Here is a 17,978-nt window from a genome sequence, read left to right on the forward strand (position 1 = left end):
TAATTATGGATATGGATCTTGGAAACCAAGATCATTTGTAATAGTTCCTTTAATAACCATCTATATGTACTTATTTATTCATTTATTTATTTTACTGTTGTGCCTCTCTTGGTTTTTCCTGCACTTCTCACTCTTAGTGGAAATCTCTCCCCACCCTACCTCCTGCAACCAAAGCCTCTAGAGCTGCATTCATGACCTTACCAGTCTCAACACACAAAGTCCCTGAAACCATGGCTCATACTAAAACTCAGACTACTGCCGCCTCAATAACTGAAACTATAACTTCTACACTGGAATCATTAACCTCTCCTGCACATGTGAAACCAACACCATCAACTCAGATTTCTCCCACTTTCAAGCCATCTGCTGCGCCCACAAGTGCCTTTTTCCCCTCTTCCACAGCTGAGACCTTGGCTACCACATTACAGCCAGCTTCCACGCTCTCTCTGCTTGAGGAGATTCTCTCAGAAAAAGAGCTTCTTGTTACAGATATTGAATCAGTGGCTCTGGGGGAGACTGACACTGATGTGGTTACTCTTTCCAGTTTGGAAGCAGTTGTAAAAACGGAGTTGCCATCAGTCATTGAAGCTCCGGAGGAGCAAAGAATATCACTGCCATCGTCATCAGATGAGACTGAGATAATCACATTCACTGAATTGCCACCATTAATGGAGCCAATCACACATGATACTTCGTTCACCAGCACCCCTCACATTTTGACAGAAACGTTGAATTTGACAAATGAAACCCAAACAACAGTTTTACCTTCAAATCCAGAACCAGATGTGTCTGATTCAGAATCAAATGAATTTTTGGCTATATCTGAGAGGGTGTCACCTACCATGGCTTCAGAGAATAGGATTATCATCACTGACCGTGCGGAGGCTGATTTGGTTTCAGATGAAACCGAGGAGGTAGAACTGGTAGAAAGCGACAACGCAACATTTTCTGCAGCTACGATCTTATCAGGGGACGGAGAATCAGACAATGATCCCCCAGTATACCTCCATCTACAGAGTACAGACATGGATGCTGATTACCAGTATGACTCGGCAGATTTACAAGTGAGTCCAAACATTTAGAATTGATACCAAGCAAGATTTATCTTTACAATTATAAGCAAATCGAAAAAACCTACCCTTCTTTCTTTAGTTTCTTCAGTTTGGTGAGGCTTTGTTTGGAATAACAATAAAATTCCTCTTTATACTCGCATATTACACTTGATGTTATTTATGACAACAAACATCAAGAAGCATAATGCAATGTTTTTATACAGCTAATGAAACTGGAAATGGCTGCTCAGAAGTGTACCATAAACTATTTAAAAATGGCTATGCCCATAGTATGGATTGCAAAATATCAAAGACCTTAAAATGAATGATTACAACAAATGTAGTATTAAATATTACATAATAGCTAATTATTTGTTTATTTATGGGTAAATTATTGCCATTTCTGTTAATAAAAGTTAAAAAGTTAAGTTCACTATTTTTTTATACTATTGGTATACAAACTCCCTTCAACTCTTTCCCTTAACTCAACCTTGTTTTATTTTTAAAGCACTGTAATCCAACAAGATCAAAAAGAAAACATTTTATTGTACAACAAAAACTTTTTTTGAAATGATTGAAATTAGCTCTTTACACTGCCCATCTGCTCCACCATATTTCTATTTTTATACAAACATGAAAGTTTTAAATATAAACATGAAATTAAACAAGAAAATATGCTGATTCAGACGATACACACTCTGTCATTTAGTAAGCATTAACAAATCAAATCATGACCAAGAAATAAATGTTTATTCTTCTACCTTATGCTAGTACTTTATGCAGAATTTGTACACTGGGAGCCCTATATTTATAAAATACACCTTTTCCTACTTCCTCGTTTTCACTGGGTGACATGATATTCACTGCCATATGTTCTTGTGTAACTGACCTTTTTTTATTTATTTAACAGGCTGATGAAGGCACATTTGTCAATTGGGGGGCATCAGCCTGCCCGTGTGTGGAGAAGATTCAAGGATCCTCTCTGCTTCCTGTCCTAACTCAGAGAAAAATCTCTCTGCTGGCCCGAAACTTGCATCTCTATCAGGTAAAAACAAACAAACACCCACTTCTTTCTTAAAAAATATACATCTGCACTTAAAAACATGTTTAAACACACACTTGTTCCTAGGACCAAGAACTGGCATATGAGTGTGTATTGGTGATCGAGGGGCAAACTGTGGTTGTTGATGCAGATGTGATGCTGAATGAGGCAAACCCTTTACTGTTTGACATCACTTGTCATGCCCACCAGGTACAGCATCAACACAATTCAGAAAAATCTCTACTCTGCTATGGCTACCTGTTTTGTTGCATGCTGCGATGTGTCATTGCTGGGTTTCTCACTTAAGTTCTCTTACGAGAGGTCTCTCGTACTGCGTAAGATATCTTACGGTAGGGGAAAATCCTTTTCCGCAAGATATTGAAGCCAAAAATTATCCTTAATTTTTCAATAATGCAAAACGCGTTGCGGCAGCATACAGACATAGGCGAGGCAGCTCGCGCGCCTATTGGCTGTTCTGCGGCAACTGCAGCAGCCTATCGAGCGAGGCCTGGCGTGACGCCAGACCCAATGAGGGTGCTTCGCGTCCGCTGCGTCACATCCCGCCGAAACGGGCGTGGTCTAGGCCTATAAATACCACTCGCAGGCAGCTATTATCTGATTTTTCATCCTTCAAGCGAAGCACACGCATCGCTGGAACTGGAGAGAAGCCGCGCCGTTGAGAGAGAGCACCTTCAGCGGGACGAGTCACTGAAGTCGCTGGCCGCGCCGCCTTCCTTGCCTTCCTGCTGCGCTTTCCGGCGCTTATATCCTTTTTTACTCTCTGTACTGTGTGTGTGTGTGTCGCCACCGCGACACACATCGTAAAAGAGCAGCGTCTTTTTTAAGATGCCTTCCTGCGGCTCGTGCAGAGCCACACTCAGCGACGGGGACCGCCATGTGATCTGCGTTTCCTGCCTGGGTGAGGAACATGCAGCTCTCGCGCTCGCTGACGGCGGCTGCCCTCACTGCGAGCTACTGCCCATGGCGACTCTGAGGACTCGCCTGACCTTCTTCGCCGAGATTGCTCCCCCGCCCGCCGCGGTGTCGCGCCGTAAAAAGCGCCGTGCCCAGCGGGTCCCGGAACCTTCCCCCAGCCGCCAAAGCTCGCCGGTTCGCCCGCCTGCTTCACCGGCTTCGTCAGCCTCTCTTCCTGACGGACAGCGGCCGCTGTCTGCCGCCGCTTCCGTCGACATCGCTGACGAGGAAGCCCTGCTGGGAGAGGAGGATTCCTGCTCTATCCTGGCGTCAGGCAGTGAGGATTGGGCGAGCTCTGAGGATCTCGCGCCCCCTGCCCGCACATCGTCAGGCAAGAGAGCGTCCATCGAGACGGAGCTCATGCGAGTACTCGCACAGGCCGCGGCGAGCCTCGGCCTCGAGTGGTCTTCGCCCGAGCAGCCCGCTCACAACCGGCTGGATGGCTTTTTTCTGCCTGGGGAGCGCGCTTCGCCTGCGTCCAAACCAGCGCCCTTTCTTCCTGAGCTACATGAAGAAGTCGCTAAGTCCTGGAACGCCCCCTATTCAGCTAGAGTGCGTCCATCTGTTTCTTTGGCATTCTCTGCAGTTGACGATGCCAAGAACAGGGGATACCATTCGCTGCCGCCGGTCGAAGAGGCGATAGCGGCCCACTTATGCCCGCCCTCCGCTGGACGGCGCGCTAAGCTGGCCCTACCCTCGAAAGCTTGCCGCACGACGTCAAGCCTGCTCCGCCGCGCTTTCTCCGCCGCCGGGCAAGCTGCGTCAGCACTGCACACCATGGCCACGTTGCAGATCCTCCAGGCCGATCTCCTCCGAAAGCTGGATGAGAAAGGACCTGACGCGATCTGTGTGCCGGACTTGAGGAGTGCCACGGACCTCACTCTCCGTGCCACTAAGTCCGCAGCACAGGCCATTGGGCGGAGTATGGCCTCTCTCACTGTGACTGAGAGGCACCTGTGGCTGACGCTTTCAGAGATGGCCGAGTCTGAGCGCACCGCGTTCCCCGACGCCCCGCTTTCTCCTGCCGGCCTTTTCGGATCCTCCGTGAAGGATTTTGCGGAGAGATTCGCCTAGGTACAGAAAGCGTCACAGGCTATGAAGCACTTCCTCTCGAAGCGCTCCAGCTCTGCAGCAGGCCGTGCGAAACCGTCTGCACAGAGCTCACAGCCCCAGCCACCGCCCACTGCCGCCACTTCGCAGCACCGCCAGGCCCGAGGCGCGAGACCGCGCTCCCGCTCATCCGGCCGCCGCCCCGCCATGCGTGGCCCGCGGCCCAGGATTGTGGTAAAGCCCGAGGCCCCGAAGTCGTCCTAGCACGCCTAGGAAAACGACGGTGTTCGAGTCCCGCCGCGGCCGGACTTCCACCCGCTGTTATCAGCGCGCCCCCTGCCTCAAATGTCACGAGCGCGACGCTTGTGTTACAGCACACCGAAGCCTCTCCATCGCTGAGCGAACGGAGCGCGCTTCGTATTCAACCCCTAGCTATTCATGCAGATGCATGGGCAAAGCTGCCCGGGGTTTCGAAGTGGGTGCTAGACATTATAAAAAGAGGCTATTCGCTGCAGTTTCGCCGACGCCCTCGCCGCTATACGGCGCGCGTCGAGACCACGGTAAAAACAGAAGTAGCACATTTACTTCGAGCCAAAGTGGCGAAACTATTGAGCAAAGGGGCCATAGAGCCTCTCTCTCAAGTTCAGAGCGAAGGAGGGCTATACAGCAGATACTTACTGGTACCGGAAAAAGACGGGGGTCTCAGACCCATACTAGATCTAAGGCAACTGAACAGAGTGCTTGTGAAGCGACAGTTCAGGATGCTCATGACCAGACAAATCCTTGCGCAGATTCGCCGAGGAGATTGGTTCGTGTCAATAGATCTGAAAGACGCGTATTTTCAAATACAGATAGCGTCACGTCACAGGCGATTTTTGAGATTCGCCTTCGAGGGCCAGGCATATCAGTACACAGTCCTGCCGTTCGGTTTATCCCTGGCACCCCGTACATTTACGAAGTGCATGGACGCGGCGCTCGCACCCCTCAGAATGAAGGGCTTGCGAGTACTGAACTATTTGGACGATTGGCTGATTCTAGCGCAATCTCGCTCAGTGCTCATAGAGCACACGACCATTTTACTCGATCACCTCGAGAATTTGGGTCTCAGAGTCAATTGGGCGAAGAGCTCTCTGTCCCCCAGTCAGACGATATCTTTCCTGGGCACAGAGTTGGACTCGCTGTCCATGATAGCGCGACTATCACCACAGCGCGCGGTGGACATTCAGCGTGCAGCGAACTCTTTCCGCTGCGGCGCATCTGTCCCGCTCAAGAAATTTCAGAAGATGCTGGGTCTCATGGCCTCAGCATCCTCAGTGCTCCAGCTGGGCCTGCTCCGCATGCGCCCACTGCAGTTCTGGCTGAAAGCGCGAGTCCCACGGCGAGCGTGGACATCCGGTCTGCTTCGTCTCAAGGTCAATCAGAAGTGCGTCACAGCTCTGAAACCTTGGAAAGCGGACGACTGGTACCGATCAGGTGTAAGCCTGGGGACTTCCTCGAGGGTGAAGGTGGTGTCTACGGACGCATCCATCTCGGGATGGGGAGCGCTGCTCGAGGGCAGACCGTTCTTCGGCCAGTGGTCAGAACGGGAGAAGCTCCTGCACATAAACTGCCTCGAAATGTTGGCAGTAGACAACGTGCTGACGCGTTTTTGTCCCCAAATAAAAGGACGCCACATCCTGGTCCGCTCGGACAACATGTCTGTGGTGTCCTACATAAATCGCCAGGGCGGCCTCAGGTCCAGGAACCTGCACAGGCTAGCAGAACGCCTCCTGGTATGGGCTCAGCGCAACCTGCACTCGCTGAGAGCAGCGCACGTGCCAGGGCTCCTAAACATAGGACCAGACAGACTGTCCAGGAACAATGTTCCGGCAGGCGAATGGTCTCTACACCCACAGACAGTCCAACTGCTGTGGAAGAAATTTGGCAGAGCGGAAGTAGACCTGTTCGCGTCTCAAGAAAACGCTCACTGCCCGGAGTTGTTCTCCAAGAGCAGGGACGCGCTGGCTCATGTATGGCCCCGCCGCCCGCTCTATGCCTTTCCCCCCGTCTCTCTCCTGCCTCAGGTGATAGAGCGGATCAGGGAAGAAGGATGCTCAGTACTGCTCGTAGCACCGCTCTGGAAAAACCAACCTTGGTTCCCAGTTGTGATGCAGCTAGCGAGTACTGCCCCGTGGCCAGTGCCAGTGAGGAGAGACCTCCTCTCTCAGGCTCACGGCTCGATCTGGCATCCTCACCCGGAATTGTGGTCCCTTCATGTCTGGGCCATCAACGGGTACATGTTGAACTCCCTAAGGGAGTGTTAAACACGATCACGCAGGCTAGAGCTCCGTCTACGAGACGTGTCTACTCCTCGAAATGGTCAGTGTTTTCGGGCTGGTGCACAGCCCGTGGCGTGTCACCCACAGACTGTGGAGTGACGGAGGTGCTTTCCTTCCTACAAGAGCTGTTGGATAAGGGTAGGACCCCTTCCACGCTCAAAGTTTATGTGGCGGCTATAGCAGCGTTCTCGAGAACAACGCTTGGTCAGTCAATAGGAAGGAACGATTTAGTCATCCGCTTCCTTAGAGGGGCTAAGAGACTGAATCCTCCCAGACCTCCCTCAGTCCCCGTATGGGACCTTTCTGTGGTGCTGGAAGCCATGAAAGGTGGCCCATTCGAGCCTTTACAGACGATTGATCTGAAACATCTGTCTTTCAAGACTGTGTTTCTTCTGGCTCTCGCTTCAGTGAAGCGCATAGGGGACTTACACGCGCTCTCAGTGAGCGCGACGTGCATGGAATTTGGGCTTAATGACTCAAGGGTTATACTCAAACCTAAGCACGGTTATGTTCCAAAATCCCTCAACACACCGTTTAGGGCGCAGGTCATTTCCCTGTCAGCCCTACCGGTCCCTGATGAGGAAAGAGACGCGACAGACAGAGCAGCTCTTTGTTTCATTCAGTGGGCGCTCTAAGGGACTAGCCGCGTCGAAACGGAGCCTATCCAGATGGATAGTTGATGCTATTGCGCTAGCATACGCTTCCAAGGGCATGCAGTGCCCGTTGGGTGTCAGAGCGCACTCCACGAGAGGCATGGCCTCTTCGTGGGCCTGGTCGAGTAGGATTGCCTTGCAAGATATTTGTACGGCGGTGGGCTGGGCCTCCCCGTCTACATTTATAAGGTTTTACAACCTAGAGGTTCCCGCCCTGCAGGCCAGGCTGCTGTCGGTCTAGTTAACCAGTATTGTCTGTCCTGATGCTATCAGCTCAGAATGCTGTGTCTACTGAGCACAGCTCAATGATCGACAGTGTAAAACAATAGCACAAAGATGTGTTTGGGCAAACTGTGTAAGATCCACATTTCCCCATCAGTTCAGGCCGTACCCCGCCCTGTCTGTATGATGTAATTTGTGTCTAAGCGACGCTGCTATACGTGGAAGAGTGCGGCTTCCCCCCTCCCTCTTCCCGGACTCCCTGTGAGTTCCCTGGGTGATTGTGCACTATATGAACCCCGGGCTTTCGCCCTTGGGTCTGTGGTGTCAGATCCCTGCATGCACGGCGTCTTGCATTGGGTCCCCTGGCGTAAGATATCTTACGCAGTACGAGAGACCTCTCGTAAGAGAACGTACTCGGTTACTAACGTAACCTCGGTTCTCTCTAGTAGAGGGAACGAGTACTGCGTATCTTGCCGTGCATGCACACGCTCTGGTTGCTTCGGTGATGAAAAACCAGATAATAGCTGCCTGCGAGTGGTATTTATAGGCCTAGACCACGCCCGTTTCGGCGGGATGTGACGCAGCGGGCACGAAGCACCCTCATTGGGTGACATTCTAAGGCAACTGAACAGAGTGCTTGTGAAGCGACAGTTCAGGATGCTCATGACCAGACAAATCCTTGCGCAGATTCGCCGAGGAGATTGGTTCGTGTCAATAGATCTGAAAGACGCGTATTTTCAAATACAGATAGCGTCACGTCACAGGCGATTTTTGAGATTCGCCTTCGAGGGCCAGGCATATCAGTACACAGTCCTGCCGTTCGGTTTATCCCTGGCACCCCGTACATTTACGAAGTGCATGGACGCGGCGCTCGCACCCCTCAGAATGAAGGGCTTGCGAGTACTGAACTATTTGGACGATTGGCTGATTCTAGCGCAATCTCGCTCAGTGCTCATAGAGCACACGACCATTTTACTCGATCACCTCGAGAATTTGGGTCTCAGAGTCAATTGGGCGAAGAGCTCTCTGTCCCCCAGTCAGACGATATCTTTCCTGGGCACAGAGTTGGACTCGCTGTCCATGATAGCGCGACTATCACCACAGCGCGCGGTGGACATTCAGCGTGCAGCGAACTCTTTCCGCTGCGGCGCATCTGTCCCGCTCAAGAAATTTCAGAAGATGCTGGGTCTCATGGCCTCAGCATCCTCAGTGCTCCAGCTGGGCCTGCTCCGCATGCGCCCACTGCAATTCTGGCTGAAAGCGCGAGTCCCACGGCGAGCGTGGACATCCGGTCTGCTTCGTCTCAAGGTCAATCAGAAGTGCGTCACAGCTCTGAAACCTTGGAAAGCGGACGACTGGTACCGATCAGGTGTAAGCCTGGGGACTTCCTCGAGGGTGAAGGTGGTGTCTACGGACGCATCCATCTCGGGATGGGGAGCGCTGCTCGAGGGCAGACCGTTCTTCGGCCAGTGGTCAGAACGGGAGAAGCTCCTGCACATAAACTGCCTCGAAATGTTGGCAGTAGACAACGTGCTGACGCGTTTTTGTCCCCAAATAAAAGGACGCCACATCCTGGTCCGCTCGGACAACATGTCTGTGGTGTCCTACATAAATCGCCAGGGCGGCCTCAGGTCCAGGAACCTGCACAGGCTAGCAGAACGCCTCCTGGTATGGGCTCAGCGCAACCTGCACTCGCTGAGAGCAGCGCACGTGCCAGGGCTCCTAAACATAGGACCAGACAGACTGTCCAGGAACAATGTTCCGGCAGGCGAATGGTCTCTACACCCACAGACAGTCCAACTGCTGTGGAAGAAATTTGGCAGAGCGGAAGTAGACCTGTTCGCGTCTCAAGAAAACGCTCACTGCCCGGAGTTGTTCTCCAAGAGCAGGGACGCGCTGGCTCATGTATGGCCCCGCCGCCCGCTCTATGCCTTTCCCCCCGTCTCTCTCCTGCCTCAGGTGATAGAGCGGATCAGGGAAGAAGGATGCTCAGTACTGCTCGTAGCACCGCTCTGGAAAAACCAACCTTGGTTCCCAGTTGTGATGCAGCTAGCGAGTACTGCCCCGTGGCCAGTGCCAGTGAGGAGAGACCTCCTCTCTCAGGCTCACGGCTCGATCTGGCATCCTCACCCGGAATTGTGGTCCCTTCATGTCTGGGCCATCAACGGGTACATGTTGAACTCCCTAAGGGAGTGTTAAACACGATCACGCAGGCTAGAGCTCCGTCTACGAGACGTGTCTACTCCTCGAAATGGTCAGTGTTTTCGGGCTGGTGCACAGCCCGTGGCGTGTCACCCACAGACTGTGGAGTGACGGAGGTGCTTTCCTTCCTACAAGAGCTGTTGGATAAGGGTAGGACCCCTTCCACGCTCAAAGTTTATGTGGCGGCTATAGCAGCGTTCTCGAGAACAACGCTTGGTCAGTCAATAGGAAGGAACGATTTAGTCATCCGCTTCCTTAGAGGGGCTAAGAGACTGAATCCTCCCAGACCTCCCTCAGTCCCCGTATGGGACCTTTCTGTGGTGCTGGAAGCCATGAAAGGTGGCCCATTCGAGCCTTTACAGACGATTGATCTGAAACATCTGTCTTTCAAGACTGTGTTTCTGCTGGCTCTCGCTTCAGTGAAGCGCATAGGGGACTTACACGCGCTCTCAGTGAGCGCGACGTGCATGGAATTTGGGCTTAATGACTCAAGGGTTATACTCAAACCTAAGCACGGTTATGTTCCAAAATCCCTCAACACACCGTTTAGGGCGCAGGTCATTTCCCTGTCAGCCCTACCGGTCCCTGATGAGGAAAGAGACGCGACAGACAGAGCAGCTCTTTGTTTCGTTCAGTGGGCGCTCTAAGGGACTAGCCGCGTCGAAACGGAGCCTATCCAGATGGATAGTTGATGCTATTGCGCTAGCATACGCTTCCAAGGGCATGCAGTGCCCGTTGGGTGTCAGAGCGCACTCCACGAGAGGCATGGCCTCTTCGTGGGCCTGGTCGAGTAGGATTGCCTTGCAAGATATTTGTACGGCGGTGGGCTGGGCCTCCCCGTCTACATTTATAAGGTTTTACAACCTAGAGGTTCCCGCCCTGCAGGCCAGGCTGCTGTCGGTCTAGTTAACCAGTATTGTCTGTCCTGATGCTATCAGCTCAGAATGCTGTGTCTACTGAGCACAGCTCAATGATCGACAGTGTAAAACAATAGCACAAAGATGTGTTTGGGCAAACTGTGTAAGATCCACATTTCCCCATCAGTTCAGGCCGTACCCCGCCCTGTCTGTATGATGTAATTTGCGTCTAAGCGACGCTGCTATACGTGGAAGAGTGCGGCTTCCCCCCTCCCTCTTCCCGGACTCCCTGTGAGTTCCCTGGGTGATTGTGCACTATATGAACCCCGGGCTTTCGCCCTTGGGTCTGTGGTGTCAGATCCCTGCATGCACGGCGTCTTGCATTGGGTCCCCTGGCGTAAGATATCTTACGCAGTACGAGAGACCTCTCGTAAGAGAACGTACTCGGTTACTAACGTAACCTCGGTTCTCTCTAGTAGAGGGAACGAGTACTGCGTATCTTGCCGTGCATGCACACGCTCTGGTTGCTTCGGTGATGAAAAACCAGATAATAGCTGCCTGCGAGTGGTATTTATAGGCCTAGACCACGCCCGTTTCGGCGGGATGTGACGCAGCGGGCACGAAGCACCCTCATTGGGTCTGGCGTCACGCCAGGCCTCGCTCGATAGGCTGCTGCAGTTGCCGCAGAACAGCCAATAGGCGCGCAAGCTGCCTCGCCTATGTCTGTATGCTGCCGCAACGCGTTTTGCATTATTGAAAAATTAAGGATAATTTTCCCCTAGCGTAAGATATCTTACGCAGTACTCGTTCCCTCTACTAGAGAGAACCGAGGTTACGTTAGTAACCGAGTACGTTTTTTGTTGTCATGAATTTCTGTTCCCTTTTTTTTTCTGTTGTTCCCTCTCTGTGTTGATTCCGGTTTCATTAGTTGCCTTAGTTACTGATTTGTTAATTGATTAGTCCCACCTGTTCCTTGTTTTCTACCTCATTGTCCTGTGTATTTATACCCTCTGTTTAGTTCTGTCTGTTCTCGTCATTATTTACTGTAAGTTGGTTTGCATTGTTCTTGTGGTTCTCCAGTGCTCTAGTGATTTGTTTTAATTTTTATTATTAATAATGACTGCAGCAAATAGATCCTTGCCTCTCCTGGTTTAAACCAACCTGTCACTTCCCTACAATGCTGTCTAAAATAAAGGCAAATGCCAACAACAATTAAAGATACAACAACAACAACATGTAGCAGTTTTAAATGTATGCTTCTGTGAGAAAAGACAGCAGTTTGCAGATGATATTGATGCTATGTAAATTTTGCCCATCTGTTCTGTAGTATTCTTATGAAGAGCCAGTTGGAGAGTATAATGCCATGGTGTATGTAAAGAGAAAAGACACTTTTCATATTGACAGCACTGATCTTTATGGTGAGTATAATTCTTTTGATGCTCATGTTGAGCTGTTTGTGCAAAATGCATGCATGCACCCATGAACGCACATATATACACAGTCATGTGAATAAGAAAGGACACCCTATTGAGTTATATGGTTTTATGTATCAGGACACACACACATGTATGTGTATACATTTTTTTTTAGCAATAGTCATAAGTTGAATGTACAACAGTGATTAATGTTCCTTTATATTAATGAATATAAATAATAAAGTATTTGTTCGATTTTTTTTTCTTACAGTCAGTGACGTGCGTTTAATAACTTGAATGGTTCAAAGTGAAAAATTACAAAGTAGTAATAGAACACCAGCATTCATGGAATGTTCCTTTTATTTTCTTGATAATGTCTCCTATTGTCCGTCTCCCCCTGCTCTGTTTAGTCATGCCTGTGGCCTGATAATCTGTTTTTGTTTGAAGGGTTGCTAAATAAAGCTGCACAATTCTTTGAAAATCCAGTTACTGAATCTCACTCATGTATTTGAATTTTACTCTGATCACTGTGATTCTGTGTGCTTTCTCTACTGCAGTGACGTTATATAACTGTACAGTTGGACACTCGGACTGTAGCCGTTGTCACACTGCAGATCAGAAGTACAGCTGTGTGTGGTGTGGGACCGGTTGCGTTTACAGAGGTTCCTGTTCTCAACACATCCAAATGACCTGTCCTGCTCCTCTGATTCATTTGGTTTGTAAAATATTCTCAAACTTGACTAAATGCAGCATCTTTGGTATCTTTCAGCGTGAATGCCACGAAAAACACACAAAACAAATCTAAGATGCGAACGAGCTTTGAGATTGACTGTACAAATAGATTTGACAAGAAATCTGAAGTATATTTTTACAGACTGCCGAAAGCTACAGAACAGAGAAGCAAATGGATCGCTGCAATTTATAAAAACCACTGGACTCCATGCAGTGAAACATCATTTTGTGTCAATATTTTGAATTTTGGGGTAAAATCATACCCTATATATGTATTGTATTGATAACTCATCAATTAAATATTTACCATTTTATATTCTGAATAATTGGATATTTTTAAATAAACTATAAAAGTTTTAAGGCTGGACAATATGATGATGATATATATATATATATATATATATATATATATATATATATATATATATATATATATATATATATACTGTATATATAACATTGGTATAAGTGAACACCCGGATTTAGACCTACCTATATTGTATTTATATAAAGCGTTCACAGGCAAATTAGCTTTATGTATTTCCCCGGCATCAAAATCAGGCACATATAAATCTCAGGAAACACTATTCCTGGTTGCATGTCAATTTCCATGGATCATTTGATCTTTGGTAAGTTGTAAGGAACACTATATTGAGTCCAGCCTTTAGTTTAGACTGAAATTCGTTTGTTTTACTCACGTTTTCGCAGTTTCCCCTATTAAATCCCGTCACGCAGAAGGCTCTTTTGCCACTCAGTCCGGCTGAGGGGGCGTGTTCCGGTGGGAAAGTGATGTCAATGCATACCCTCTTTTATGACTTGCAATAGGTACATAATGCTGTGCCATTCAAAGACATAAATCAATGATGAATAAATTTAACAGATTAACTCTTTCCCCACCATTGACAGAATTTACCGTCATTTATGAGACCACGCTTCCCCGCCATTGACGGAATTTTACGACTTTCCGTATTTTCACTTTTATACGGTAGGGGGTGCTATTACACATTTTCTGAAAGATTACAGAATCTCCAGATCAAATCACTGATAAAAAATTAAGCTCATTTCCATTATGACCAACACAATCTATCAAGAGCAGTACAATTTAGCGCAGGGTAACAAAAAGCAGAGCCGATGATAATCAGGTGTGGGTAATCTACTAACAATACAGGCGCAGTAAATTAAAAATACCATGGCTTGGCAAACAATATGTTCAGATAACATCTGGCATTCCAAATAAATTACTTTTCCATGACTGGAAAAAGTTCTCTCCTTCTATTCTACCACACGCACTCTGTTCTCTGTGGTGCCTCCTCCTAGCAGCATTAAAGCTACACTGTGTGATTTTTACCCCCATCTAGCGGTGAAATTGTATATGACTACCCAGTGAAAATTAGTTTCTGTTCCTCTCAATTCCGAGAGCGTTTTAACTCCTACGGTGGCCGTATTATTCCAAGATTAACATGGCTTCCAGTTATCACTTCGTCCATGACAATAATAAACAATAGCCTACGTCTAAAATGAATAAAACTACAGGACAGATGTCAGGAGGTAAACGTCACCCTTGGAATCGGCTATCCCAGCATAATCAGATTAGGCTAATGTGTACAAAGTAAAAGCAATTAAAAATAACTAAAATTAACAGTGTCCTTTTTTATATAGCTTAAAAAATTGCACTTTTAAAACTATTCATTACCTGTGATCTGTCGCAGCACAGATTTATGTTACAAGGTAAACAATACTTTTTCACCATTGACGCGAGGATGAAGTTATATAGAGGTCGTTCTGGCGTTATGCACAACCATGCTATGGTTAGACAAGCAACTATAAAACTTCGAATTTACACAAATGAATTTCAACAGGCTGAATTACCTGTCGAGAAGAAAGCAGGCAACCTCGGCGTCCGTTTTAAAATCTTTTCTCCTCATGAGCTCTTTCCATCTGGGAAGAGTTACTCCAATATTGACTATGGTCTTGCTGATTTGTCTGTCGCGTTGACGTTTTAATTCTCTCTTTCAAATGTGAGTACGCACGCACGCACACACACACACACCACACTATCTTTCAAATCTGCCGGCACTCGCGAGCTCGCGAGTAATCTCCCCCTCGCATTCGTCAGGTGTCACTGAGTGAAAAACGCAAAAGGCGAAACTTGAATTTACAGGCATGTCCCTCTTTGGCTAATGTAGTTTCAAGATGGAGGGGCAACATGGCGACCGGCATACGAACCCCTCACCCGTATGTACTTTCAATGGCAGATTATAAACTTAAGAGAATACTTTATTACTTGAAAGAAGTAAATATACATTAATGAGCACATATATTTTTGAAAGAACTAAGTGTTTTTTGCTAAGAATCAACTAAGAAAGTTACACAGTGTAGCTTTAAATAATGGCACAAATAGCAGTAAATTGACTTAGTAAATCATGTTGCATGGTTTATTTGAATACTATCCTCCCATAAATGCTGCGTCTGAAAGGAAACTCCTACAAATACATATGCAATAAGGTCAGCTGCAAAAAATAAATGTCCATGCCTTTTCTAGCAAATTTTTACTGTGTCTTTAGTCATTTTTGACAGTAGTTTTTTTTAATGCCAAAAGAAGGGTTTCTGCTGGTGCAAGCTGTTAGTAAATCTGGCCCTATGAGCAATAATTAAAGCATAATTATCAAAAATAATCATTCATTTCAAATGACTTCTACAGTAGATATGTTTAAAAGCACTGTAAGTCAGCTTGGATAAAAAACACTTCTAATTGTGTAAATGTAAATCTAAATCTATTCCAACATAATAAAAAATCAATCCTTAAAGGTCCCGTATTATGCAAAATTCACTTTTGCATGCTGTTTGGACATAAATGTGTGTTGGCAGTGTGTGTACACAACCACCCAATAGTGATAAAAATCCACTCACTCCTTTTTTATTAATCCCCATTGATCATCAGCAGTGTCTCCCAACGACCTGTTTTCAGAATGCTGTTTTAGTGACGTCACTAAGCCCAGGCCCCGCCCACGAGTGTTGACAGACACTGCCGTTTTAACATAGACCCGCCCTGATCGAGTCCACAGCTGCTGCACTGACGAGAATAGGCTTGTTTGAGATTAGCAAAATCTGCGCAGAATCGATCACCGGTGATCAGCGCGAGATGCATGCCGGTTAGAAATGTGCCCGAGTGCGGTCCGCCTTGCTCTGATGTCATGCTGACGTATGTCAAAAATCTCTCGCGAGCGCAAGGCGCACCTGTCGGATTCTGCAGTCGAGCGCAGTTGCTCTCCACTGACTGCGCTGATCAGAAGCATGATGGGAAACGACTTGCTGACGACACAGCTTGATGTTCATTGGTTTAAACAACCGTGATGTATTGCTCTTATTTAAAATGTTTGATTTTAAAACTCTGATATCATGTTTTATGTGTACGTTATGTGGTAATATTCCCAAACTAACTCAGTGCGATCACTATGGGTTATGCAATGTAATTTTTATAAAAAAAAAAAAAAAAGAAAAAAAAAAAAAAAAAAACACAAGAAAAAAGACTGATAAACATGTATTTGGAATGGAATTAAATAAGTATGCTACTTTGGGTGTCTTGTTCATTATATTTATTTTCATATAAAAGCAACAGAACTTAAATTCCATTCAGGTTATTAGCAACACTGTGCACGAGCATGAATCCGGTGAATCCCGCGATATCCGTCTTTGATCTCGCAGGTGTCAGATCCACTGCGAGAAGAGAGAACTGTCCGGCTTGCCTGCGCTTTTTTCACTCCTCCTCTCACTGCAGCCGCCTACTCTCGCGTACATTTCAGGCGAGGCGAGGCGCATCTCAAACAAGCCTAATGTCTCTCAAGCGTTGTAGGTGTTGTGGGGCTGGATGTATTAATCCACATAGCTCTCTCTATTTACTCCCGAAATCTGAGGCAGCCGCTGAAGACGAGGTGTAATTATTTTGTTTTTAAAGAAAATGCTCCCTCAACTCTACCGAAATTCGTTTATGTACGTGCGCACTTCTTATAACTTACTGTGTTTACTCAGCTCTTACGGTGATTTTCTGAAGTAAAACTGACGCTTCATCTTTTGTGTGATGTACAATAAACTTTATTAAACTCATCAGCATATGTTTGATCATCATTCGTATGGAATTCCAAAGCTGCCAATATTAAAAATAAATAAATACATAAATATACAAATAAATGTAAAAAAATAAAATAAAATAAATAAATATATAAATAAATATACATAGAAAAGCAAAAAAACGAAAATAAATAATTATTTATACATTTATTTCCTTATTTATGTATATATTTATTTTTTTCCATATTTATTTATTTATTTATTTATTCTTGTATTTATTTATACATTTATTCATTTGTACATTTATTTATTTCTACATTTATTTATTTTTACATTTATTTATTTATACATTTATGTATTTCTACATTTATTTATTTCATTTATTTCTTCCTACATTTCTTCCTGCATAGGGTAATGAGGAGGGCGTGGTTTACCTCAGACATAGCAATCGAGCTCAGAGTAAGCGAAGGCGAAGGGTTGAGGCCACAGTGACACCCTGTGGCGAAATACAATAAGTATAGCTCACTGAAGTTGATACGGTCTGTGACTGCGAGGTATATGGTCAAAATCCTAAATCTTACTGTGTGACATTGATAGGCTACTCTTTATTCCGGACATGGCTGTAGAACATCGTTTGGTCTGGATTTGTAAAATGTCCTGTGCTAACAAACATGAAACAGGGACTCTGAAACGGAAGCGCTTGATATTTTCCATTTTTCGGTCAGAACTCACAGAAAGGAAGCAGGGCACATATAGGCTACAGTGAAGTCAACGCAAGCATATTGACCAATGCTTTTGAAACGAGACCATTGCATTTTAATGTAGCCTAATTTCCAAAAACAATACTGACAGCAACAGAAACATTTTTTTTATTCTATTAAGCGGTGATAGTCTTTAGCCTACCTCCATAAACTCATGTCCAGGGGCAACCTTATTAAATGAACGTTAATCGTTAAACGTTAAACGTCACATTAATCCACATCGATAAATTCAGTTAGAGGATAAGACTGGGCAGTTAGCCTACCACTAAAATCCAACCAGAGCTTCATCAGAGCCATCAATATAGAAGAGATCTTAATGCATTTACACAGCAATTAGCCTACAAGTGCATAAAAATATTATGAAGTGTTTTACATTTTGAAGACATAAATGTATGATGGAATCAATGAAGTGATAGGCCTACGTTTAATATGAAACTAAAACAGACACCAGGTGGCAGAAAGTCACTGTCTTAATGAGTGAGTTCAATCCACTCGTTTGACTCCTTAAAATACACCGAATCAAAAACAACAAGACGTTGAAGCGGTTCAGCTGTGGATTTGTTTCTGATCATTTCTATTTAGGCCTATGCATTATTTAAATAATAATAATAATAATAAATAAATAAATAAA

At 46.3% G+C, this 17,978-nt stretch overlaps 2 protein-coding genes across 3 annotated transcripts in view; one reads left to right on the forward strand and one right to left on the reverse strand.

The window, feature by feature from the left end:
• Positions 1 to 17,978, reverse strand: part of thumpd3 (THUMP domain containing 3) — a 200,770-nt gene that overhangs the window by 48,310 nt on the left and 134,482 nt on the right. The gene's annotated exons all lie outside the window — the stretch shown is intronic.
• The window catches only part of plxnb1b (plexin b1b), an 83,336-nt gene that overhangs the window by 32,938 nt on the left and 32,420 nt on the right, over positions 1 to 17,978 (forward strand). For both annotated transcript variants that reach the window (XM_079883277.1, XM_079883278.1), the window contains exons 11-15: positions 138 to 1,064; positions 1,963 to 2,097; positions 2,182 to 2,304; positions 11,699 to 11,789; positions 12,344 to 12,501. In XM_079883277.1, the coding sequence (XP_079739403.1) occupies positions 138 to 1,064; positions 1,963 to 2,097; positions 2,182 to 2,304; positions 11,699 to 11,789; positions 12,344 to 12,501 (1,434 nt within the window). The remainder of the gene's footprint in view (positions 1 to 137; positions 1,065 to 1,962; positions 2,098 to 2,181; positions 2,305 to 11,698; positions 11,790 to 12,343; positions 12,502 to 17,978) is intronic.

The sequence above is a fragment of the Squalius cephalus genome (assembly GCF_949319135.1).
Source record: "Squalius cephalus genome assembly, chromosome: 10".
NCBI classification, from domain to species: domain Eukaryota; kingdom Metazoa; phylum Chordata; class Actinopteri; order Cypriniformes; family Leuciscidae; genus Squalius; species Squalius cephalus.